A 26,402-nucleotide genomic window follows, 5' to 3' on the forward strand; every position below is an offset into this window, starting at 1 on the left:
ATTAAGAGTTATGAGGATTAAGGGTTGAGTTGCATCTTGTTGTGATTAGCATGGCAGTGGAGCACAGTGCGCAGGCTTTAGAACCAGATTTATGGCTCCAGATGGAGAGAATAGGCCTAGGTGATTGAATGAAGTCATGTCCTCCATGCAGCCCTGATCTGTGCTTGAGAGCTGGCTATATTAATTAAAATGAAATGAAATGCAGCCTTCAACCAGGGTCACGAAAGGATCCATTCGTTTAAAGCATTACTTTGAGCATATATTAGTGCTAATGGGGGATTTTTGAATGGTTCATGCAAGCAGTATTAATTTGTTGACTGCTGTGCTGCTTTCATTTGTATCAGTATGCCTTGCGCAATATACATTTTAATATTTTTAATTCCCGCAAATCAAATTGACGGTGATACCTATAAGGAAAATTACACACGCTCATAGGTGTGTGACATTGAAAAGATTCTTCCTTATGTAATGCAATGTAACACACCCCATGGTTTCATCACTGTTTGTATTGTAAATGCTCTCTAGATGCTGATCTGTAGCCAGTCCTCTGTTCGTGACTAAGGCATTATTTTTAACCTCACAGGGTTGATCTCAGATTAATATCCAGAGGCATCCTGTACAATATTCTTCTCTCTATGGGAATGGAGCTCCCACCTGTTCTTAATTGTTTTTTTAAAAACTGGACATTCTAGTTCTGAAGTTTCAGTTGTGCATCACTTGAAGGTCTGAGGGATGAGTCAGCACATTTACTCAATACTCTGTTATGACAACATTTGACTATCTTTGTCAGCATGCATATTTTTTTTTTCCGTTGCAGCAAGCTCATCAGAAACAGAAGGGGTGAAAAACGGCACAAGACACACTGGTGCACACTCTAAATGTATTCAATAACTCACAAGATATTTGACGAAACTGCATATTAACACACACAACCCGACTGTCGCCAATGGCGACTAGATTTGAAATGATTGTCTCAATCAATTATTTTCGGTTGCATTTGTGACCATTTTAGTTGCAGTCTGGAGCCCTGAATGTATGTGTGTGTTTGGCGCTTTTTTATCCCTAGTTCAGCAATGGCATAATCATTCTATCATGCTGCTTTGGGGCTTTTTTAATTCTTGAATGTTTCTTTAAATATTTATTTTGAACACAATTTGCCTTTTTAGGTGCATTTAATGATCAAACATTTCCCATGTAAAAATCAGTCCTAATGTAACAATTGAAGATAGGGCTTTATGTAAATGCATATTTCTTAAGAGCTGGTTGCTGTAGACCAGTGATTCTCAACTAGTGGGTTGTGGACGGCAGGTAAAAGAACAATTCCTGGGTTCTTCCTCTAATCTACTGTACCTCTGGAGCACGCAATATCATAGTGCAGACCACAAAACTGATGTGACCCATTTGAATTCTAGTGAGAATTTTCTAGTTTAATACTCTATGGAGGAAATCAAGCCTCTCAAACGGCTAGACAGCCCCGACATGCTAAACAGCACTGAGGAGGAAAAAAAGCAACACTGTGCTATGTGCCAAAATAAAGGTTTTGTTAAATTACACATCATCTTTATTAAAATTTATCATGGATTTAGTGCAAAAGGAGGTTTATGGAGTATATCGTGTTTTCCAAGCTCATTTAAATTCTCTGTGTGCCCATTCAAGCTATCTGCAAGCAAACCACAAAAGTGTTTGGTCGGAAAAAGGTTTTTTTTATGTGGTGATTTGAAGTTGCAATGAGTCTCATTGGCAAAGATTTAAGTTTTGCACTACAAATACGTTTATTAGTAGCAACAGATGGGTTCATTGTAAGGCCCCATTTCCACCTGGCATTAAGGTGTGTCTCGGGTGATTCGATCACATGTAGTCAGGTGAGACACATGGCTGTTTACACCTGGTCACTTAAATGCGTCTCCTGTGACCACATGTGTTCAGATTTGGAGGGGAGGGTCTCTGTTTCATGAGGACATCAGTCACTGTCAGTGTGTTACTGCATGATAATAAAGTGCAACAAAGTCAGAAAAGACAAAGAAAGCATAGAAAACTTTGCGCTGTTTCTCCCAGATGCGGTGTAAATTATATATAAGCTCAAACACAACATGTCAAGCAGAATTATCCATTATTTAGTGGATTACTTGTATTAAAGAAGCTTCAGGTGTTCGTGCTTCCCATCTGTGTTGATATCAGACGCACTAAAGATGATCCGTGAAGCTCTCGTGGTTGTGTATGTATCCGCGTTTTAAAATGTTCAGATCTTTTTTAAAGCTGCTCATAAATGGCAAAGTTTAAACTGCTGTTTTAGCACAGCGGTTAATTGACTGGTGAGAGGCGGTACTTCACTGCTGCCGGGACGCATACAGGACGGATTAGCGTTTACACCTCAAATGCGATGTGGATACATTCATTTTTGACCACATTCATATGTAGTTTTTGTGATCCGATCACAAAATGGTTTAGACCCCGTTTAGACATTGTATTTAGGACTGACCATATGTGATCAGATCACCGGAAACGCATCTTAATACCAGGTGGAATCAGGGTCTCTCTGTGGTCTTAATATTCTGTAATGTTAGTTTAGTTTTTCTTAAATCTATGTTTGTTTAATAGTAATTTATTTTAGAAATAATACTAGACATGGCATCTTTATCACCATAGCATTGCAATGTTTGCACTTAATAACTCTCACCTTGGGTCTGTTGTGAGCACTGTTGTTTGTAGCTGTTGTTTTCTTATGTCTAAAAGCATCATCATCTCTGTGCTTCTCAGGTTCAGCCTGTGGGCTGCAGATCACCTCCACTGGTTCAACGTCGATTGAGAAAGCTAGCGGGGAGAGCTTAAAGTTGGACTGTGAGTTTACTCTTGCTACTGAGGATTCTGGGCCTCTGGACATTGAGTGGAGCCTGCAGCCTTCTGACAACCAGAAAGAAGAGAAAGTGGTGAGTAGACATTGTGATTGTTGGTATATGAAAGAAAAATTTATCTCTATTTGCTGGGGGAAAGCATATTTGGTATGTCCAAATTTTCCAAAGCCTTTGGGAGTTTTAGTTTTGACTTCGCCCCTGTGCTGTTGATTCTCTCTATGTCACAAGTTCTTGTTTTCAGCAGAAACAAACTCGCAAATCTAGTTTGACTGCCTCTATAATGCGATGCAGAACAATAGCATTCCATCTGTACAGTCATCAAGGATGTCACGCAGGTTAAAGAGACACCCAACAAATTTCTGTCATCATTTACTCAATCTCATGTTGTTCCAAACACTAATGACTTTGTTCCATGGAACACAAGAGAAGATATATTAGGAAGAATATTAAGATCTCTGCCTCAGTCAACATTCACTCATTGTATGGAAAAAGATCCTATGAAAGTGAATGGTGACTAAGGCCCAGTTCTTCACATTATGCCTAACATCTCTTTTTGTATTTCCCAGGAAAAAATGTAAACTGATTTAGAACAACATGAGGGTGAGTAAATAATGACAGAATTCTCATTTTTAGGTGAGCTAAACCTTTTAAGTATCTGAAATACAGGAGGTAAATCCAGTGGGGTTGCAGCTGGTCAGCATTGTCTGCTAAAATGGACAGAAATAAAACCAAATGCAATCAGTTGCATAAACATTGGGTCTGGTCCAAAACCTAGTGAGCTTCCTTCATAGGCAGCAATTTATGACATCGTAGGCGTGCTAACAACACAAAGGCTGTTCCAAAAGGTAGGTATCTGTAACGTCAGCTGGCAATGACAGGCAGATGAAGACGATGATGATGTGAAGGACCCAAGTGCAGTTTATTCATAAACGTGAAAACCAAAAACCATGAACAGAAACATAAACATGGACTAGACTTAGTTTAGACTGACTTGACTTGACAACCAACGATACATTAACAATACCTGACCAAGACACAATGGAAAACATGAGGCTTAAGTACATGGACATGGGAAACATCAACTAATGAACAGACAGAACTATAAACAAGATAACAAGACAATGACCATGAACCAGTGACATATCAGAACTAATAACAAGACTATGAACCAATAGGAACAAGACACATGAACAAGAGGGAAACAGGATATATCACATGACTTGACATAGAAACAGGAAATCACATGTCATGGCAGGGAAACAGGAAGTAACATGACATGGAACTACTTTTCAAAATAAAAAACAAACACAAAACATGAAAAAACACATGACATGAAACACAAAACATGAATAAAAACACATTAAACGTGACAGTATCTTAATTATGCTGCCTCAAAAGATGTCTCGTTTTGCCAAATTCTAAGGGATCATCGTAGATGTGTAGGCGATCCCAGATTGCACCGAGATGAGCGCAGTGGAAAAATAAATCCAATATGGCAGACGAAGCGAGAGAAATTTCCATTATAAATATAATCCATTCAATACTGAAAAGTATAGGTAAAAATTATTTAATATATTTAAAAATTGATTATTTGTCCCAAAATGCATGTGTACTATGCTTATTTATGCTCGGAGTATCGCGTCGTTCATCTCACATCACCTGTATTGCAATCGGTTGTGAGTCGAGTTTTAAAGCGCTATTTAAATTATGCGTGGAGCTTCCGCCTATGGAAACGTTTTCCAAATCGGTGTCTTATGTGGCATCATTTCAGTAAAGATGCTGCCACAGAAGATAGCTGCTTATGTAGGCAGGAGACAGCGAGGCAGCTCACTAAGTTTTGGAACAGACCCTTTATCTAGTGGGCATGCCACTCCACTTAGAAGCCAAGTATGGATATTTTTTGGTGGGATTGACCTTGAAGTGACTCTTACATTACTGTTTTTTACCTGCTTTGATCTGCACGGAGCAGGTGCTACTTTGTGGATGCCACATCTGTCAGTGTTGGGGGAGTGGGGGGGCTGAGGGAAATATAGCAGATAACATTGGACTAAAACAATAAGACACGTTGACTTCAATGAACATGTCTTATTGTTTTAGTGCTCAGAAAAATTGCTCCCTGGATAGATATTTGCATGGCTCAACATAAAGGTCTTAAATAATGTGATTAATTTCTGTGTCTCGTGTGGGCAGTCATGATTTTACTCACATGGATATGTGCTTGAGTTTTATTGGCTTTGGCAACTGTTAGTTGAATACATGTATTGATGTTTGTGTGTGTGTGTCCAAGTGCTTACACATTCACTTCACTATGATTCAAAGTTAAGCTGTGTGCAAGCACACTGCTTTTTTTTTTTTTTCTCTACATCCACACAAAACCGTATCTTTGTCATATGGACAATAATTAAACGTTTCCCTCACTTTACTCTGCAAATGTTTTGGGCTATTTTTGCACAGAAACACAGGGCTTGCAGGTAGAGTGTGCACCCATGTAGGCCTATACAGTATGTGGGCTGTGTTTATCTGCTACAGCCCCTTCATGCAGAGATTACCTCATACTCTTCCTCTCCAGAGATTATGCATTTAGCTGGGGACAGAATTGGGTCATGAGCCCCAGATATTCGATCTCTCTTTGGTATCTTTGCACCTTTCTTCCTATCCCTCTTGCTCTCTCTCTTTTTGTACTCAATCTTTTTCCTTCTCAAAGCTCCTTTGTTTCTTCTGTCGGTCTACACCTAGTTTTTCATTCTATTTTTATCGTTCTCCCTTTCTCCTTACATTTCTGCCCTGCTAAGTTGCACAGTTTGCTGTTTGCTGGGTTTTCCTCATGGGTATAGACCCTGAACTCTTCCCCCCCTGTGCTGGCAGGCTTTGCCCCAGCACTTGCGATTTGTCATTGACCCACTTCACCATTTTAAATGCTTTATATGAAGTTGAATGTTGGACAGGGGCTACTTCCATCTCCAATCTAACAGTTACTGTGCCCCACTTAGTGCTTCATCCAGTACTTTGCAATAAGTAAGCTGTTTTTCATGGTGTAATACCAAAGTAAGCAGCAAGGTACGAAAGTCTGCTATATTGTAAATATAGTCAAGGCTAAAGACCTACAACTGTTTATAGGTATGATGCGCAGCAAGGTGTCAACAACCCCTTCAGCTGTCACTGTATTCAATATACCATGGCCTCGAGTACCTTATTGGTTTCATTAAATGATTACTGTATTTTCAGGAATATAAGTAACACTTCTTTTCATCATCTGAAGTAGGGCTCACAATTAATCGAAAAACTAATCGTGATTACGATTATGGCTCTCACGATTATATAATCATGAAAACTGACGATTACAGCATTCAGTTTAAGTCTACTCCTGTTGCGTTAATTGTTTCTATTTAGAACGTGTTTTTGCAGCTGTTGAGTTTCTAACCAATTCCAGACGTGTGCGTTGAGCAATGAAACAGCAATGGCCAATCAGAGACACAGTAAGTCTACAGTACAGTCCTATCAGTAATGACATCCAATACTTATGCGCAGGTTTTGAATAGTCTGACATCCAGATACTTGCTTTACAGTATATTTCATTTTGGTTTGCAATGGCACATGAAAATTAGTGCTAAAGAAACATCATCTGACTCTCGAAAAGAAGCTGTAGAACAAAGGTGAACAATTTTGAATTATTTATCATAGGTAAACAATCCACAAACGAGCAACGTGACAGAACTAAAACGATCCCTGACCTACAAAGTAGCTTGTTTTGATGTCAGCTTGTTTTGGATATTTAGGACATAGAAAAAGTCTTGAACTTCAAATTTCACAGACCATCGTCATTGTTATCACGTCTGCTCAAATAAATGCCTATTTGACCACAACTGCTGTTGGTTGATTTAAATGTTAACAAATCGCACAAAATCGCAAACAGGCTGATCTTACTTTCCAAAGTGCAAACGCTGTGGCAGATTTGAGGCCAAATATGATTTAACGATGATCTTATGCGAACAAGATCACAATATGGTATTTTAAATGCAGTAAGGAAGTTCAATCTAAATCGGCTGTTCAGTTTGACTATTGAATATGTAATATTATTTACTGTATGTGGACCAATAATTTATGCAGTCAAGACACATTTCATGTCTGACGGTAGTTTTTGATTTTTATGCCTCATTTTTCAGGCTTTGGAAGTGGGTTAATGTGTGAGGATGTGGATACATTAACCTGTTACATGACACACAGGCATACTGACTGAAGTTAAAACTGGTTTTTTCAATAGTTCAGAAAGAACCTACATACATTTCTTCACTGTAAACCATAGATATACATTTATAATAACCTTTAGTATCATTAACAAACATTATTACAGTATTTAATGCTTAAAATAAACTGCAGCCCATAACCACCTGATGTTCTGAAAAACCTGCAAGCACGGTTGCCTGCTGAGTGACATCACAGTAATTTCATTTATTAATCGTCATTAATAATCACGATTACAATATAAAGGGTAATAATCGACAATTATGATTTTTGTTATAATCGTGCAGCCCTAATCTGAAGTGTCCTGCAATTTATAGTCCATAGCGATTTATTTACATAATTTATATGTATTTGATGTCGGCCGGTCATACACATTGCACACTTCAAACTTGCACACATTGCACACATAGAAAAGGTCAATCACAGAGACGGTGTAGTTTTAAAGTAGCCCAGTATTTTGTCTTTAAAAAATACTTAAAGCAACCAGTTTAAATATTCTGTCCCATCATAACATTATTGTTCAAACAAACTCCAAATCGCTGTCAAACGCAACTACTTTCAGTGCAACTTATACATGGATGCGACTTATCTTTGTTGGTCATTTTGACCACTAATATTTAGGTGTGACTTTATTTCAGGAAAATACGGTACTACATAATAAAAATGTTAGTCTAAAAAGTCTTTTACTAAAAATGTTTACTATACAATTTTACTCAGTGCCATCCTCCCACTAGAAGATATAATCCCTGACATAATGACAAAACATTAGAATGTTCCTGTGCAACAACAACAACAGAAAACAAGCCGCTATGGTTGTTGCACAGTGATATGGTGAAAATATGTTTTCTGTAGAGCTGTCAGAATTGGCACGTTAACGCGTGTGATTAATTTAAAGTTTTATGCATTAATTTTTCTTACAGCGTAAACCAGCATATACACTTGATTTTAATTAGTCAAACTCCCACTTAGACTTTGAGAATGTGTAATGTTACTTGAATTGGTGCTATTTTAGTGCATTTCTATCTTTATACTGTGGAAGGCTTTGTTTGGAAAATGTTAATAAAGCATTATATATATTGTTTCGGTTTTTTCCCCTAAAATGAAAATAAATGCATTTTGACATGAAAGAAGTATATATGGTGTCAAATTTCAGCATTTTCAAAATCTGTGATTTACAAAAATGATTAAATGAATCACAATTAAACATTTTAATCAACTGACAGCACTAGCTTTGTGTCAATGCTATAACTATATTGTGAATTTTAGCATGGATGGAACACTGTATTGAACAATCAGCATCCAAGTAGGAACTAGCCAAATAATCTTTTGGCAGCTGCTGTTACAGTACCTACATAGTCACAGTTTTTCCAATTGATTTAAGCAATATAGCTCTTGTAATGGCAAATATGACAAGAATATGGTTGCAATTTAGAGAAGCTTTCTTGTATAATTCTCTCATAGATCTTGAAGGGCACTCCAGTGTCAGCTTGTTATTATGCCTCTTGATTGCACAGTGGAAGTAATCAGCTAGTAGTAATAAGTAATTCAGAGTGTTTGCTTTCATTACAACTTGTAATTTTAAACTGTAGGGTCTTTGCCGGGAAACGCTTTCCTAGTTTTACTCATGAACCTTGATCAATATTGTTTTTCACTTTAGCCCAAACTGGGAACCATTCAGTTCATTTTATCAGTAATTCTTTGAAGTATATGACAAGTGTTGCTTGCGGTATCTTGTCGGTGTCAGATTGAATCAGATGTGGTTTATGGTTTTTCAATGATTGTCCATAAAAAAGCTCTGCTATTAAACAAGTCAATAAATAAAAGGGGAGTTATAAACAAAGACCAGCTTACTGCCCAGTGTTTTGGCTAACATCCCTTCTTTTTCATCTCTCACTTTTGATCCAAGATAAAAGAAGAGGGCTTGACACTGTACACAAACATGCAACCTTTTGCAAACATGCCACCTTTTGAAGAAAAATAACATTTTCTTTGATATTCAGCAATCTGAAACAATGAAGCAGTCTTGAATGTGGAACCCAACTTTAAACGATTGCATTCATTGTGAACATGTGAGTCTTTAGGGCACAGTGAAGCGTGAATGATTCTCTTGTTTGTGGGATGCTGCTGACGAGTTAAATTATTCCATACAAAACTGCATTGGTCATTAGTGTTTGCATTATAGTGAAGAATGGATGGGAACTGTGGATGACACTATACATGCACTGTGGCTCCATAATCTCATATATACAGCACCTGGATTCACACAGTAGGCCTGCTGAGATTGAGCCTGATTGGCAATTGGAAATGCAAAATAAAAGGATGGTTTAGACATGTAAAAGGTTTTATCTCTGTACGGATCTAAGATTGTGTTACATTTTACAATTTACAATTAAAAAGTTGTATATTTCTATATGCTTTAATTTATTTGTTGCTGAATGTAATCTAAGAAAAAACGTCAAATGTTTTTTTGAAAACTTTTCCTTTAATTAAAATCGCATTGGTGTCACAATATGGACATGGAATAAATGGCCATGCGTTTGTTATAAAATATTACTTAATATTATTATTACTATTTGATTAGCCAGAAGCCATATTCTGGATGTCATTCTGTGTTTCCCATTTGAAATGTAAAGGCCTTGTTGAAGATTGTTGAGGCATTCCCAGGAGCACATACTAGAGGTAAGAGCTTCATCTGTTGTTGTGTAGTGAGTGTAGAAGCTGATGTAGACAGGCAGGGCTGCAGAAACTGCCCGGGCAATAGAGCAAACTGATCTCCTAGCACAGGTGACTCAGTCCTGCTTTGCATTTCAAACAAGCCTAATGTGGCCCTAGAGAAAAATACTTATACCTACAGGCACACAGACCTACACAAACAAGTGCAAGCAAGACACATGAGTGAACACATGGACACTTTGATTTTAACAAGTTACATGGTGTCCTTGAAGACTTTACTCGAAAAAGAGGTGTAATTGCACACTGCTGGCCACGTATTATGGATCAGCTTCTCTTAAATGCCACGTTAAAGTTCCACCTCAGTTCTGTTTCACCTCATAAATTTGTGAGATTTTAATCTAAAGTCTGTCAAATAGTATTAAAATGTTACAGAGGAATCAAGAAAGCAGAAAAAAATGCTTAAAATAAATTCCATACTCAGGATGCAATTTTGTATTTTTGTTCTCTGCTTTGAGCAGACTTTGTTTTGACTCGGGCCATTGTCTGGTGAATGTAATTGAAGTCTGTTAGAGTGTCTGTATGTTTGCTTCTGGCAGTTTACATTTCCTTATCCCTTTTTTATTACAGTTTAGTTATTAAGTTTAGATATGCTGTACTTTACAGATGTTGTTGGATGGTTTGTTGAAATCCTGTGGGCAGACTCCAGGTGGCATAGATTAGGCCTGGTTACGAAGTGGTTATTTGGACAAAATGCTCTCAGACTGTACAGATGTTGGTTCTTGCAAACACTGATGGAAAGACACTGGGAGAGGTTCTGCATTCTCGCCGAGTCTTGTCTGATGCGTTCATTAGGATTCTGAGTGTCTCCATCCTCTTTGTGCTCTGTTGCCGTGAGGTTCGTACTATACATGGAGTAAGAGACACCACAGGAGGCAGCTACCTCTCCAGCGTCATTGAAATGAAGAATGGGGTGGTGGGGGGGTGGGACTGTTGAATGGATCCCAGATTTTTCCTCTGTGGGTGACAAAGAGTCTGTTCATGCCTTTATCGGTGTACTCTTTGCCTGTGGGTATCTGTGTCTTTTAGCCAAAACTGTACTGAACCAACTGTACAACCTGTAGAACTGTAGAATGAAGTATTTATTGATATTTGGCTGACTTAAAGGGATAGTTCACTTAAAAATTCAAATCTGTCATCAGAATACAAATGTAGATATTAGGCAGTAACATCATAACAGTTTGGAACACCTTGAATGTGTTGAACGTCCTTAGAAAATTATGGTGAAGTTCATTTTTGGATGCCCTTTTCCTTTTAAAAATGCCTCTTTGATCAGTGGAGTTAAATGGGTGTTAATCAATCAGCTTTTTTGTTTTGAAAATAATTTAAAGGTTTCTGTACTTCTGTACCTGTGCTTTGTGATGTGGACCAACAAGAGCACTTTGTTCAGGTCACCAAATTGAAAGGGCAAATATTTATCTTGTGCTGAAGGATGTTTTTGAGATAAGAGGGAGCACTGAGTTTTTCTTTGTCTAACTGACATTCAGAAGCAGAAAAGTTTTAGTCCCAATCTAAACATTAGTTTACCTTTGTTTCAGATAGTGCTTACTGCATTGTTTAAAACCCACAGTGTTTAAGTGGAAATGTTGAGCAACAGTTCACCAACATATGAGCTTCATTCACTAAAACTTGATTCTCTTTTTGTTCTTTGTATCTCTCCTTGCTTCCCTTCAGGTAATCATATACTCAGGTGACAGAGCCTTTGAACACTACTATGCCCCTCTTAAAGGGAGAGTCCACTTCAACTCTCCTGACCCTAAAAACGGCGATGCCTCCATGAACATAATGGGACTGAAGGCCACAGACACTGGCACCTATCAGTGCAAGGTGAAGAAGGTTCCTGGCATTGCCAGCAGGAAGTTCCTTCTTACTGTCATGGGTGAGTGTAATAACAAGCTTGTAAGTTCCTTATAAAAAAGTAAATTCCACTTTATGACAACAAATGCTTTCAAGCCTGTTTAGTGCAAAACATGCCTGACCTATTTGGCACAGATTAAAGCACTCTACTTCCAACTTGTTTTTTTTTTATTATTTTTTTTTTATCTCAAGGCCTGAATGGCACTGTATTGATCTGCACCGTGAAAGCACAATAAACACAGTAGAATTTGATTTCATGGGCCCTCTGGCATGCCTTGTTTCAGGGTTGTCATTGATTGCTGTCAGCAGCAAGTGAGACATCAGTGGTGTTTTGTGTGTGAAAAAGCACCTGTTCTTCTAAGTGTGTTGACTAGTATCGACATAGAAACGCCCATGTCAAACACACTGTTGCCAAACAAGGCCATCTGAGACAACTCCCTTAACACTGTGACAACAGCAGTGTCACTTCCCGAAACTCTGTAGTTACATGACCGAGACATGTATTTGCATTACTGGTGCATGAATGCATTAGCTGCAAGATAAAAAAGAAACAGGAAACAGGATTGTTTTTTAATAGTGAGGTAAAATGCCTTCTCCAAAATGATTATCATCCTGGGGAATTGTATGTTGTACTGATGTTATTCACTGTAGTCAGAATGCCCATTTATTTATTGTTATTTTTTACTCCAAGAGCTTCACAGACATTGATGCATTTATGAAAAAGATACCAAACTTAAAGATCTCTGAAGACCAAGGCTACACTCTCAACATCAGAAACAAAAATTCACAGCTATTGCGAGAACAGAAAGGAGCTTTCAAGGGAATTAGTTCATGCAGACCATATTCAAGCCACTCTTGTAAGCTTCTGTGTGAAGTTAACTGTTTTCATAAACAGGTGTGTCAATCCCAAACACTGGCTACGTTTACATGTACACCAGTACTCTGATTATTGCTGAGAAATGTGATGTTTTAATGCTTTATATATATATATATATATATATATATATATATATATATATATATATATATATATATATATATATATATACACTATATTGCCAAAAGTATTCGCTCACCCATCCAAATAATTGAATTCAGGTGTTCCAATCACTTCCATGGCCACAGGTGTATAAAATGAAGCACCTAGGCATGCAGACTGCTTCTACAAACATTTGTGAAAGAATGGGCCGCTCTCAGGAGCTCAGTGAATTCCAGCATGGTACTGTGATAGGATGCCACCTGTGCAACAAGTCCAGTCGTGAAATTTCCTCACTACTAAATATTCCACAGTCAACTGTCAATGGTATTATAACAAAGTGGAAGCGATTGTGAATGACAGCAACTCAGCCACGAAGTGGTAGGCCACGTAAAATGACAGAGCGGGGTCAGCGGATGCTGAGGCGCATAGTGCGCAGAGGTCGCCAACTTTCTGAAGAGTCAATCACTACAGACCTCCAAAGTTCATGTGGCCTTCAGATTAGCTCAAGAAGAGTGCGTAGAGAGCTTCATGGAATGGGTTTCCATGGCCGAGCAGCTGCATCCAAGCCATACATCACCAAGTGCAATGCAAAGCGTCGGATGTAGTGGTGTAAAGCACGCTGCCACTGGACTCTAGAGCAGTGGAGACGCGTTCTCTGGAGTGACGAATCACGCTTCTCCATCTGGCAATCTGATGGACGAGTCTGGGTTTGGCGGTTGCCAGGAGAACGGTACTTGTCTGACTGCATTGTGCCAACTGTGAAGTTTGGTGGAGGGGGATTATGGTATGGGGTTGTTTTTCAGGAGCTGGGCTTGGCCCCTTAGTTCCAGTGAAAGGAACTCTGAATGCTTCAGCATACCAAGAGATTTTGGACAATTCCATGCTCCCAACTTTATGGGAACAGTTTGGGGATGGCCCCTTCCTGTTCCAACATGACTGCGCACCAGTGCACAAAGCAAGGTCCATAAAGACATGGATGAGCGAGTTTGGTGTGGAAGAACTTGACTGGCCTGCACAGCGTCCTGACCTCAACCCGATAGAGCACCTTTGGGATGAATTAGAGCAAAGACTGTGAGCCAGGCCTTCTCGTCCAACATCAGTGTCTGACCTCACAAATGCGCTTCTGGAAGAATGGTCAAAAATTCCCATAAACACACTCCTAAACCTTGTGGAAAGCCTTCCCAGAAGAGTTGAAGCTGTTATAGCTGCAAAGGGTGGGCCAACGTCATATTAAACCCTATGGATTAAGAATGGGATGTCACTTAAGTTCATATGCGTCTAAAGGCAGATGAGCGAATACTTTTGGCAATATAGTGTATATATATATATAATAAAAAAAAATGTGTCTTTAAATACAGCTTGGCATAAGGAAAATTAGTCAGTCAGTTTGAGAGTCTTTTTGAACGATTTATTAAAAGAAACGGTTAATAAGAGTAATTTTTGACTACACTAGATGCGCCGTCTCATTTGATTTACTCAAAAGAATCGTTCATAATCGTTCAGAGTCGTTGTTTGTGAATCGGATTACATGCGCTGGATGTTGTTGTGTTCCGCCCATGAGGACAAACTAATTTGAAAGACGTACTTGCCATTTTTTTGCGGTATACAGTCTTTTTTTATCTCATCAACATTCAATTAAGACCGCAAACAGATATTCACAACTGGGGAAAATATATTTTCTTTTGCCATGGGGCTGTAGATTCTGCAGTTGGGGAGCACCACAGTGCAAGAAACTGCCGTTTCACATGAAGTGAGAAGTAAGAGCAGCTTCTTCTGTTTCGTGATGTTTTCGAACCTGTGCTTGAGTGTAACATCCGTCTGCAGCACTGGTACAGGCGCACTTTGGTAAGACCGGAAGAAATGCTGTTAAAGAGTTTACATGCCAATATAAAGCGATTAAAATAGGAGTACTCCACATATCTTACTGTGATTTATCATTGCTCAGATTATTAGCATAATCGCAATATCATAATCATAGTATTCTGTTTACATGAGCAACAGTTTCATCGCAGTATTGCCTTAATCACATTGTAATCACATTATGAGGGTGCATGTAAACATAGCCACTGACTGCGTGAACCAAAGCAATAAGGTAATTGTTAGAAGTTTTGTTCAAAAGACAAATGAAAAGGAAGAGATTGTTTAAATTGAGTGTCAGTTTATGGGCCATTGATTGGTTGGGCAAAAGCCCTCTAATTTGTTAAGGTGAGGGACAGTTTGGCAAGAGCAAACCCATTGATTGGAGGTGGACCACAGTAAGACAGATGGAAGGACACAGATTGGTAGTGCTCTCAGCAGTTGATGAATGAATCTGTTCTCTCTTTGCCTGCTACCTTCATTGTCCACCCTCATCCTCTCGCTGATGACCGTGGAGACTCTACCTGCATTCAGAGCAGATGCTGTCTGGCTGTGTGCGTGTGTTCATTACTAAATATGTCTCCATCACGCAGCCGCCCAAGAACATTCACCTAAGACTTGTTTGTGTGCTACCTGCCACCTTAGAGAGACATTGTTTTGCTGTAGGTATGCAATAGCTGAGAAGTGCAGTGCTTTTAGTCGGCACAAGCAAACAATCTGAAAGATCTGAAAGTTCTGTTTATTTGTGTTTGACTGACATAGTTTTTTTTAATACAGTAGCAGAAGAATATCTTGAGAAAAGGGTAACTATATAATGAAGATATGTTTCATATAATTTAATGATAGCAAAAACGATGTGTGCAGAATTTCTAAATTTAATGAAATTAAAACAGAACATGTGGAAATGTTCTTCTATACACAAAGCGGACTTGAAATGGGTTCTTGTAGATGTATATTTTTTATTTGGTGTTTTGCATGTAGTTTAAAAGGTTTGCTGTTTGCAAACATCTACACACATCACAAATACTGAAGTTCATGAAAACCCCACTGTCCTGGAATTCTTTCACTTTTCTCTGAACTTCTGGTTCCATGCAATTGTTTGTCACAGTAACATGACATTATGAGGGAGGTGTGTGTTTGTTGCATTTTTGCTTATGACGAGGGTTGTGTAGACCAGTGGTTGTTAACTTGTTTTACTTCAGGACCCTGATTTTACATTTTGAAATTGAGTGGCGACTCAACACGGCACCAAAAATGTTTTATTGTTCAACAAAAATATCCTTAAAATCAAATTATAATTATTGAATAATTATTATATAAATTATTTGAATTATAATTCATTAAAATCAACACAAACTGCATAGGCTCAACATCATGTATAATTATTAACACAACCTAGGTTGAATAGGAGAATTTACATTTTTAGTTTAACAGTGTCTATAGATTTCAATGGTATTATGCTCTTGGCAGTCAATAATTGCTGCACAAAACACATTTTGGTGGGCACAAACCATGCTTATCCTTGTTGCATGTGAACCCTTATTTACTGCAATCTATAGTTTTGCATAGTTTGGTCATCTGCCTAAATAGGTTTGCTTTTTAAAGTTTTCCATAAAGTTTGACAGCTTTTGACATCAACAAAATATATGGAAACGATTTTCTTCTTCCTTTGAAAAGACAGTTGATAAGTCCATTTATTTTGTTTCCCTATCTATGAGTGAATATACACTACTGGTCAAAAGTTTGGGTCACTTGACTGAAATGTTTCTCATGATCTTAAAAATCTTTTGATCTGCAGGCGTATGCTTAAATGTTTGAAATTAGTTTTGTAGACAAAAATATAATTGTGCCACCATATTAATTTATTTCATTACAAAACTAAAATGTAATTTTTTTTTACATTTATTTTTTTAAATTGATGACTTGGACCAAATAATTAAGAAAAGCAGCCAATAAGTGCCCAACATAGATGGGAACTCCTTCAATACTGTTTAAAAGGCATCCCAGGGTGATACCTCAAGAAGTTGGTTGAGAAAATGTCAAGAATACATTTCTGCAAATTCTAGGCAAAGGGGGACTACTCTGAAGATGCTAAAATATAACACAGTTTTGAATTTTCATAATTTCCATAGTTCCTTTTTATGTTATTCCATAGTTTTGATGACTTTACTATTACTCTAAAATGTGGAAAATAAAGAATGAGTAAGTGACCCTAAACTTTTGACCGGAAGTGTATGTTTGATTGAATTTAGAGCTGTCAACCTTAACGCGTAAATGCATACAAATAATTGAAAAATTTAACACGTCAGTTTTTCTTAATCACAATTAACAACATTTCCGTTAATAAAGCATAAACCAGCAAAAACACTAGTAGGACTAACGCTATTTGTATGTACAAAACAAGCCCAGATGGGACTTGAGACACAAAGCAAGTACTTCACAGCATCTGTAAGGCTCAATTTAATTATTACAGAAGCAGGTCAAGTCTTAACTATCATGAAAACACAGAATGAGACGTTGTCTGCAGAGCTTTTCATGTGGAGATCAAAGCAGTGCTTAACTCTGGCATTGACACCCTCACACGAATCATGAATGCGGCTTCACGATTGCTGTAGTAAAGTAGATAGCCATAGTCTGCCGGTTGATTACAATTGTGGAGGATGAGAGTTTTGCATATTGTTTTGCTCTCTTTCCTAAAAAGTGCATAAATAAATGCATTTTGACAAGAAAAAGTATAAATAGTCAAATTTCAGCACTTTCAAAATCTGTGATTTAATCATGATTAAATATGAAAAGTTATGTGATTAATTTAGATTAAAAAAAATTATATACTGACAGCACTACTTTTATTATTTACATTTAGCATTGGTTTCTTTTATCTGCTCTCCCTATCAGAACAGACCTGCAACTCATTTTTGAGTTGAGAACCACTTGTGTAGACTTCGGGCAAGATGTCCTGTCACTAACATGAGCCTATTTGAGAACTGTTTTACTCTGATTGTGTTGCAACTCACAAATTAAAACAACTGAGCTCAGTACAACATTAAAAATGTATCATTCCAACACTTAAATGATATGCTGCTTCACAGGATGTTAACTTCCAAGGTGAACTATTAAGGAGAAAAAGTAAATTCATCCCTTCCCAGACGGCAGAAAATATACATTTTTGACCTTTTCTTTTTCACGCTTTAATGCATCTGGAATTGTTTGGGGCAGCTGGACTTTTTGTTCATGAATGGTGTTGTTTCTCTTTTTTTTTTTTTTTTTTTTTTTGTTGTGTTTTTTCCATAAAAAATACCTTTTATGACCAGACTGGTATGAACATCTTACTAAAACACTTGCTTTGTTCTCACTGCAGAGATATAAAGTATTATTTCGAGGCCTATATAAAGTATTTTTCAAATGAACTGTCATGCTAAAAGAGACCAAAACAGATTATTTGTGTGTGGATTTGTGTCTGTTGGCTTGAACACATGCGTTAGATTGTCAGTCTACACCTTGATCTTTCCACCCACCTGTCCATCACCACACATTTAATTGCTGTGCCCTGACCCATCATCCTATTAAATTGCTGTTCAGTTCCGCCTGCTGTTAATCCTCGGGTCTCTTCAGCTCAAAGCCACTACCTACCCCAGCATCCCCCAAGATTCTATTATCAAACAATTATTTTAATGGAGTCTCAAACTCTTAACACCATGCCCAAGAATGGGAGAAATCAGAGAGCAGCAATTGACGTGTTTTTTTTTTTTTTTTTTTTTTTTTTTTTGTGCCGTCCATATCCTTTAGCCTCTCTCATCATATGGGCCCTCCTTACATGGGGCTCTGTATCTCTCTCCTCCTGGTTTTAATTTGGGGTTTTGTTTTTCTTTGAGTTCTCATGTCATCTCCTGCCAAGTAAGGAGTGGGGGGTCTGTTTGTACAGACCTTTAGTTTCTACACTGAGCTCCTCTGTTCTCCATCCTCCCCCCATCCAATCTTTCACTATCTTTTCATATCTCTCTCTTGTATATATAGATTTCACCCACTTTTTCTCTAGCTCACACCCACCCTCTGTTTGTAATGCATGTCTCTTTGGAAATCACATGCTGCCTTTCTTTTACAATACCCAGACATCAGGGAGGCTCCTCTCATGCTTTTATCTTTGAAAGAATGTTGATGCCTGCTGGACTCTCATTTTAATTAAGTTGATTGACACCACCTGTAAAAGCAGCATCTGTATCCATTACCCAGATCATGGCTTCCTATGCCGTGATTAGTTATTATGAAGCAAGAAGTGTGGATATGGATGGATTGTGATAGAAGGAGCTTGTCTTTTCCATCCATGGTGACAGAGGTGATGAGATTTGAGCCTTTAGTCACTGCAAGTTTGATTGATGATATTTTTCTATTTCTTGAGATAATTGCCTACACCGGGGGTCTCATGCATAAAACTTTGCAGAGTTTACATTCTGATAGCTTTCATGCATACTGCATAATCTATGTGCATACACAAGACCTTGTACTCATAAATGATTCTGTAAATGCCTTTTTGATCTTATATGCATAAAAACTGTAGTGCTTTTTAATTAATTCAATTTGTCAAAAAAAAAATATTGCAAGGACTATGAAATGGTTTCACCATGTGCTTGGAGCTTGCACAATTTGTGAGCCTGGCATTATACATCATTTCTAAACATCTGAATTTCCACTAAACTGACCACAAAGTAGGGAGAGCCAGGTTGAGGTCATCAATGCGCTTGTGGCAAGGGTCAAGTGACACTTTTTTTTTGAGGGGTGTTGGGTACAAGCCACTACAATAATGTTAACTAAATAGGGTTGAACTGCCTGATGAGTCCAGACATTGTCCGTTTTTTTTATTTGACATTTTATTGCTTCACTTTTATACAAAAAATTCCTGATCCTTTAATAGTTTTTTGTTTGTCTAACTGTCTCCCTTTACTGTTTCTTTGACTTCTAGTGCGCCCCTCTAAACCCAGATGTTATGCGGAGGGTCCAACTCAGGTGGGAAAGGATATGATGTTGAGGTGTACTTCTGTAGAGGGCACACAACCCCTGAAGTATATCTGGGAGAAAACCACTGGCAATAAACTACTGCCAGCCACAGCAGTGCTCGGTAAGTTCCTACTCTCGCATACACCAAAATGAGTTTTTACAGTTTTGATAAACTGTCATAAATGTCACACGCCACAGTTTGAATGTAGAATCTGTCTCCTGCTGTGCACAGATCCAGTTGGGGGCACCATGAGTCTACGGAATGCCACAGAGGCGGCTTCTGGAACATATCGTTGCATGGCTCAAAACAGAGTTGGAACAGAGGAGTGTATGGTGGTGGTCAATGTCACACCATGTGAGTCTGATTTTATCGTATATATGCCCCCATTTTCTGACTTAGAGCATATAAAACATACTTAAAATAGAAAAGTTTGAGTTTCATCAACCTACCTTTTAAGGTGCTTGTTGACTTTCGCTAAGAGTCATTATCTAATTACTATAATGCCGTGAATGGGCTTGGCAGTTGTGTCCTTTGAACAAAACTCTAGAGCCTTAGTTAGGGTTGCAAATCTACATCTGCTTTCTCTTATCTCTCTGTCCCAAAAGTACTAAACATGTGCACCTTAATAAATGGTCACACTTTCTGTTTATCTGCAGCCCCAAACACCGCTGGTGTCATTGCGGGCTCAGTGATCTGTGTTTTGCTGGCTCTCATACTCCTCGCTCTCATCCTCTTCTGCTGCTGCCGTGCCCGCCAGAAGAAGAAATACGAGAAGGAGATTGCCTATGAGATCAGGTACTACACACAGTATTGGCCATTATCCTGTGTCGTACAGGGTTCCAACTGTCATAGGGAACCAGGGGAAATATATTTATCTTTGAGCAATTCAACATGGTGCCGCATTTAGATCTGTTTTTTTTTTTTTTTTTTTTTACCTGACATAACAGGAAATATGCCCCAGCAATCCCCATATAATGTTTTTATTAATTTTTTTTAAGCCTGATCCACTAATGAAAAACGACTGGAAAAGTCTTGGAAAAGTAATTGGTCAAGAGGGGTAGGAAAGTAGTAGTATACTTTAAAAAGACAATTACCTTTTGCCTTTTTCTGAGAATTTTGGAACTGTTGTGAACCTTGTCCAACAAGCAATTTACACTCTGATCAACTGTACTGATTATAATTCTTACAAGCCTTGAGACCAGAATCCATTGTAAAGTTTTATTAAAAAAATGTATCTTAAAATAGGTTTTCAGTCGTTTTATATGTGCTTATGTTTTTACCTGGATTTCACAAACTGGCATGTTGCTAAAAACAAAAAAAACATGAAAGCCTTGAGTGAAACAAGCTGTAATTTTACCCACACTCAAGCTCCACAAACACTAAATTATCTCACTTGCGAGAACACGTGCTTCTCCCAACTGATATACTGACTCTAGCCAAATGTATTCTGTGGTATAATAAAAAGAGGAGCAAGATTGAAAGAAAGAGGGAAAGAGTGCTCTTGACCCAGGTGCCATTTGGTATGAGTCACTGTCCCTATGTCTGTATGATTCACTGTGCTTTTCACTCACTGATGGCCCAACAAAGCTGATATCCAGCAAAACTGGCCAGTGGTGCCATCACCCTTCCCCTCTCTCCAAACAAAAGGCTGGCGTAGTCAGTTCTGTGCGTTTGTTTTTTCAGTTAATTCCTGCTCCTCCCTTAAACCCCCCACCCCACCCCCTGGACCCCTGTGCTGGACACACTGTCTGGAAGCCTTGCGCTGCATCACTCAGGCCATGACAAAGAGGATTATCCAAATAAGCCAGCTTCTCTTAGAGGGGACACCGCTGTCTCTCTCTCCCTCTCTCTCCCCTTGTGTTCTGCATTACAATGGATTATTGTTGCTGATTACTTGTTAATTTGGAGAATAGGGGAAGAGCAGGGCCTTGGGTAAGACTGGGTGCTTTGAAAATCTCTGCTTAGTCTGATTCAGCCAATCTGTGACCTCTGAGTGCCAAAACAAGCCGAACAAATATTGACTCAGCCAAAATCATGCTTGGCCATATTGCTCCCAATTTCTTCCTCTGTCCAAGTTTGATGGCAACCAAGAGGTGCATAGGAAAGCAATTTGTTTGGCTTGATCTTTCCACATTGGTTACTTTTTTTTCAACAGGAAGAACTTTAGACCTTTACCATTACCCATAAACCGTGCTGAGCAGTTGTTCTGCTGTGCTTTTAAAACCAACAAGGTTTTATTTCAGAGATTGAGATCAGATTTTCTGTTTAGAAATCCACTAGTACTATTGAATTATGTATTTTTAACTCTGTACCAAAACCTTTTAAAGCTTTTTTAAAATGAAATAAGATTTTCTACACAATCACTTGGACTGTGTCATGAATTTTGATTGAACACTGTTTTCCTCTCCCTTCCTCAGAGAGGATGTTCCCCCTCCAAAAAGCCGTGTGTCTACTGCACGCAGCTTCACCAGTGTGGGTAGCCAACGCTCTTCTCTGGGCTCCATGTCTCCCTCCAACCTGCATGAGTACACCAAGCCCCAGTATGACAAGATACCCTCTGAAGAATTCGAGAGGCCCCCTAGTCATGTCCCTCTTCCCCCGCCCAGCAGAATGGCGGGCCCCAACCTCAGTCGTATGGGAGCCATTCCTGTCATGATCCCTGCCCAGAACAGGGATGGGTCCATTGTGTAGAGCTGAACTGGGATCTGACTTAGCACTGCCTTTTTGACTGTCACTTTCTATAAATTATTCTGCGGGAATTTTTGAAGGAGCAAATGAAGGGTCTCTACAGGCTCAGAGAGATTGAAGTGTTGTGCCGAACTCAGCTGTACCATCTGTGATATAATACTATTTGACTTCCAGAACTTTGACAAACATAAAAAAATAAAAAAAAAAAAACGTATTCAACAGGATGTGGAAAGATGAATGTTTCATCTGCTCCTGTTTTGTAAATAATGCGATGCACGATGTTTTTTTTCTACTTTTTTTTCCTCTTTTTTTTTTTTTTTTTTAAGATAGGAGGCCCAATCTTATATGAGGTGGCTGTAATATACAGTACTAAGGCACTTGAGTTGTTTGCCTATGGAATATTTTCCACAGATGAAATGAAACACATTGAAATCAAACTAAATGAAATGTATGTAGTACAACCCATAGTTTACTATTTTAGATGACAACTCCCAAGCTTTTATCTAATATCCTTTTTTAAATCAGTTTGAAACCTTTTTGGCAACATTAATCCATTTATTACGACATTTATCTCTTTGCTTTGCTACAAAAGCCTGGATAAGAGTTTCAAAGGTCTGCAGAAAGATGTGGGTTGATTTGGACAGGATTTGGATTGAAGATTATTTACATGTGATGTGTATATATGAATGTTTACTTTCTTGTAATCAATTTATCTGAAAATGAGCTAATACTATGATTATTAACCTGCTTTGCTTTTTATTGAACATTTGACCATTTTAAACCCCACCAGTGGGCGTCTGAGGGATTAGTGTACAAATCTCTTTCTTTGCGCTTAGATGGCTTGTGACCCCAAATTACCCTCCTTTGGTTGGGTGGTAAAATAAGGTTGATTGAGCAATCAGACTTGGGTAATTTTGAAAGCCAAAAGAACCACAGTCCTCCCCACCCCTGCCCAGCCAAGCAAGAAAAGCTGATCTCAGATGTCTCTGATTAAAGAGTTGCACAGACTTTAAAAAGAGATCCTAATCCTAAACCAGCATTTCTTTCAACTCATCCCAGCTTAAAAGATGACGCTTTAAAATCTAATTGTCAGTTTGAAGTTCTGGTTTGCAGTTTATCAGTGGTTCTCAACCTTGTTCCTGGTGTCCCCAAACACTACATATTTTGGAAATCTCCCACCTGATTCAGCTCATCAGCTCATTAATGGAGACTCCAAGACCTAAATTGGGTGTGTCAGAAAAGGGAGATATACAAAATGTGCGGGGGGGGGTCTCCAGGGACAGGGTTGAGAACCACTGTGTTAGATGAAGAATATGCAACATACTGAAGGTATAATAAATTAAAGTGATAACATCACTTTAATTTAAACCAATGAAGGAGATTGATTTATACTGAAGGTCAATCGTAGATTTATAATAGACTATTTTGAATATTATGAATAGTGCTTAAGTTTAGTTTGAGTTGAATTTGATAATTTCTGAAGTAATTAACCACCGTAGGACACCATAATGACTGCAATACCCACCTGTCAAGAAAAAACATTACTAATCTTTATGGTTTGTGTTTTTATGGTTTGGATTATATTTTACCCTGTGCAGGGCCACCCCAATATTCACTATATGTGCCTTTTTTTTAATCTTTGCGTGATATGAACTGGTAGCACCCAATGTTTTGGTCCACATCAGCAGTGTAAGTTTTGTAGATGAGAAGTTAAAAATTACATGACACATATTACAAAGTGATCATCAGTTAAAGCATTATTGATTAGTGACAAGTTGTAATAATTAGTTATGAACAATTGAACCTTATTTGATTTTGTTTGCAGAGACTGGCATCAAATATTCTTTAAAGATAGTATGTTATTAATAGATATATAATGAACTATTTAAACCTCAAAGATGCTGGTTCTGTCATGTTTCCAGTACTCGTGGGAGGATGTGTGTACACTGACAGCTATACACTGTCTCTATAAATTCATTCTGTTGTACGTAAATAGCAGCCTTTTAATGATATGCTTTTTTTCTGACCAGCGTTCCTGTTGAATGTGTAAATATATTAACAGATTGATTGGATGTGTCTTTACGGCTGTAATGTGTAATATGTTTGCACTTGGGTAGAACTGCAAATGTGGTGAAGGACGAGATGATGGTTGGTCTAATTATTCACCATCTGGATACGGTATTATTATACATATGCTGTTGCTCCTATGTTGTCATAACCTGAAAGCACACACACTCATGTTTTCCATGGGCTTTTATTTCTTAAGATTCTAAGAATAGGGGTGCTGTTACAAGATCAGTTAAGCTTGTTTGAACATGTTGACTAATGTCAGCGCAAAGTGGAAATCTGATCCTTGATCAGCAAATCTTTACTACTAGCAGTGTGAATCAATTTCCTTGAACTGAATCATCTGTTTTCTGTTTGGATGGGGCCCATTTGGTATTTCATGACAGGTTAGGCCGATTCTCTGTACAGTGCCATTGAAAGATATAGTGTGTAACTTTAACTCTCCTTACTAATAAGAAACAACCAATGATATTAATTGTAGCTGTTATCTTGTAAATTGTGTACTAATATTACATAACTTTTTTTCCTAATTTTTGGTTTGCACAATATGTAAAAACCTTTATTTTTGTGTGCTTATTGTGATGCATTTTTAAATAAAAAGAAAAACTATCATTCTACATCTTTAAATTATTAACTGTAGCCTCATACCTCATTCCCTTTTTGGCATCCCACTCTCCACAGGCTACCGGCGGTGCTGTCGCTTTTCAGAGTGATTAATTTTAATCTCCCTCTGATTTCCACCTCTAACTCCAGGTGAGAACATTCTCTCATCGCCTAATGACCACGATTAATCAATGACTTCCAAAAGCACCAGCGGCTTTGGTGACCAAGAGCAACAGAACCTGAACACGCAGTGTCTATACAAGTGAAAAACTCCTGCAGCTCAATGAGTCTGGAGCGATGCCCTTGAGGTGCTTTAAAAAGAACACACTCCCAGAGTCAGTCAGCCAAGTCATTGCAAAGAACTAATTTGTACCGCAAGCTCAGCCATTGTGCCAGTGTAAGAGAGGTGAATCAGAAAGTGTTGAAATGGGTGACAGATTGTATTGCTTAATCTTGTATAGACAGGTCAAATAATTTGCAAAGTGACTCAAATGCAGGTTTCACAAATCACCTTGACTCTACCTGAGCTAAAAAACAAAATTAAACAGAACTCTTTGCAAGCGGTCTATTGTGCAGATGGGGCATCATTTGGGTTAGTTCACCCTAAAATTAAATGCATAGCTCTCAATTCTCATTAAATTCAAATATGGCATGTCAAGCTTGATGTCAGTGACTTTGACATCATTGATGCGCCATATTTGAATTTGAGAACTAAGACACAAATTCATCACACAATGCTTTTAAATGACTTCAGACAGCCTGATCACATGATCTCACTCTGACAACTTTTTTGTAAAATAACATCTTGTGGTTCATTGTATCACGGCAGTTGAAGGTGAAATGTCCACTGTGTGGCACAAAAAGTGTGTTAAATATTCTCCCAAACAGATGTGGTTCTAAAGTTAATGCTGTATCGAGTTTTAAATCAACAAAACCAACCTCCCTACCTTAAACCTAAACCTAACCAATAGTGTCATAAATGCAAATGTGAGATGAAAAACGGAATTGCTGAAGCATCATTTTGTGGTGCTTCTATGACACTTTCAATTAATGTGTTGACTAGAGGTAAACCAATTATAGATTTCACTGATACCGATAACTAAGTTGGTGGAAAAGGCAGATAACCGATTAATTGGCTGATTGTTTTTAAAATTGATTTATAGAATTTTAAAAATGAATAAAATCCCAGATGCAATTTAACCAAAATCCCAATAATAACCAGAAACAAAGGAAGATTTGGGGCATAACGCGGGACTTTTAATTATAAACAAGAATGAAACACACCAGGGACACCATTATAATGCTCTATATTAAAATATCTATCAAATTAAGCTTTTTTACTTTTTATAGCCTAAATATTCAGTGAGGATGAAAATATGGATGAATATGGTCAATGATGAAAGATTTATATACAGCAAATCCCGACGAGATGTCAGTGATTGTTTTTATTTAACCTCTGCTGCCGTTATAAGAACTTTGGAATCCTCCAGTGCTGGCCACAGAGTAATACGGTGGAATTAAAAAAATAATTAAA

At 38.0% G+C, this 26,402-nt stretch overlaps 1 protein-coding gene across 1 annotated transcript in view; it reads left to right on the forward strand.

Moving 5' to 3' along the window:
• Positions 1 to 24,882, forward strand: part of cxadr (CXADR Ig-like cell adhesion molecule) — a 78,216-nt gene extending 53,334 nt beyond the window's left edge. The window contains exons 2-7 of the mRNA XM_051685904.1: positions 2,758 to 2,927; positions 11,499 to 11,703; positions 19,475 to 19,630; positions 19,742 to 19,864; positions 20,167 to 20,305; positions 21,928 to 24,882. Of these exons, the coding sequence (XP_051541864.1) occupies positions 2,758 to 2,927; positions 11,499 to 11,703; positions 19,475 to 19,630; positions 19,742 to 19,864; positions 20,167 to 20,305; positions 21,928 to 22,201 (1,067 nt within the window). The 3' untranslated portion in view covers positions 22,202 to 24,882. The remainder of the gene's footprint in view (positions 1 to 2,757; positions 2,928 to 11,498; positions 11,704 to 19,474; positions 19,631 to 19,741; positions 19,865 to 20,166; positions 20,306 to 21,927) is intronic.
• Positions 24,883 to 26,402: the final 1,520 nt, after the last annotated feature.

This window comes from Myxocyprinus asiaticus, chromosome 43 (genome assembly GCF_019703515.2).
Source record: "Myxocyprinus asiaticus isolate MX2 ecotype Aquarium Trade chromosome 43, UBuf_Myxa_2, whole genome shotgun sequence".
Classification (NCBI taxonomy): domain Eukaryota; kingdom Metazoa; phylum Chordata; class Actinopteri; order Cypriniformes; family Catostomidae; genus Myxocyprinus; species Myxocyprinus asiaticus.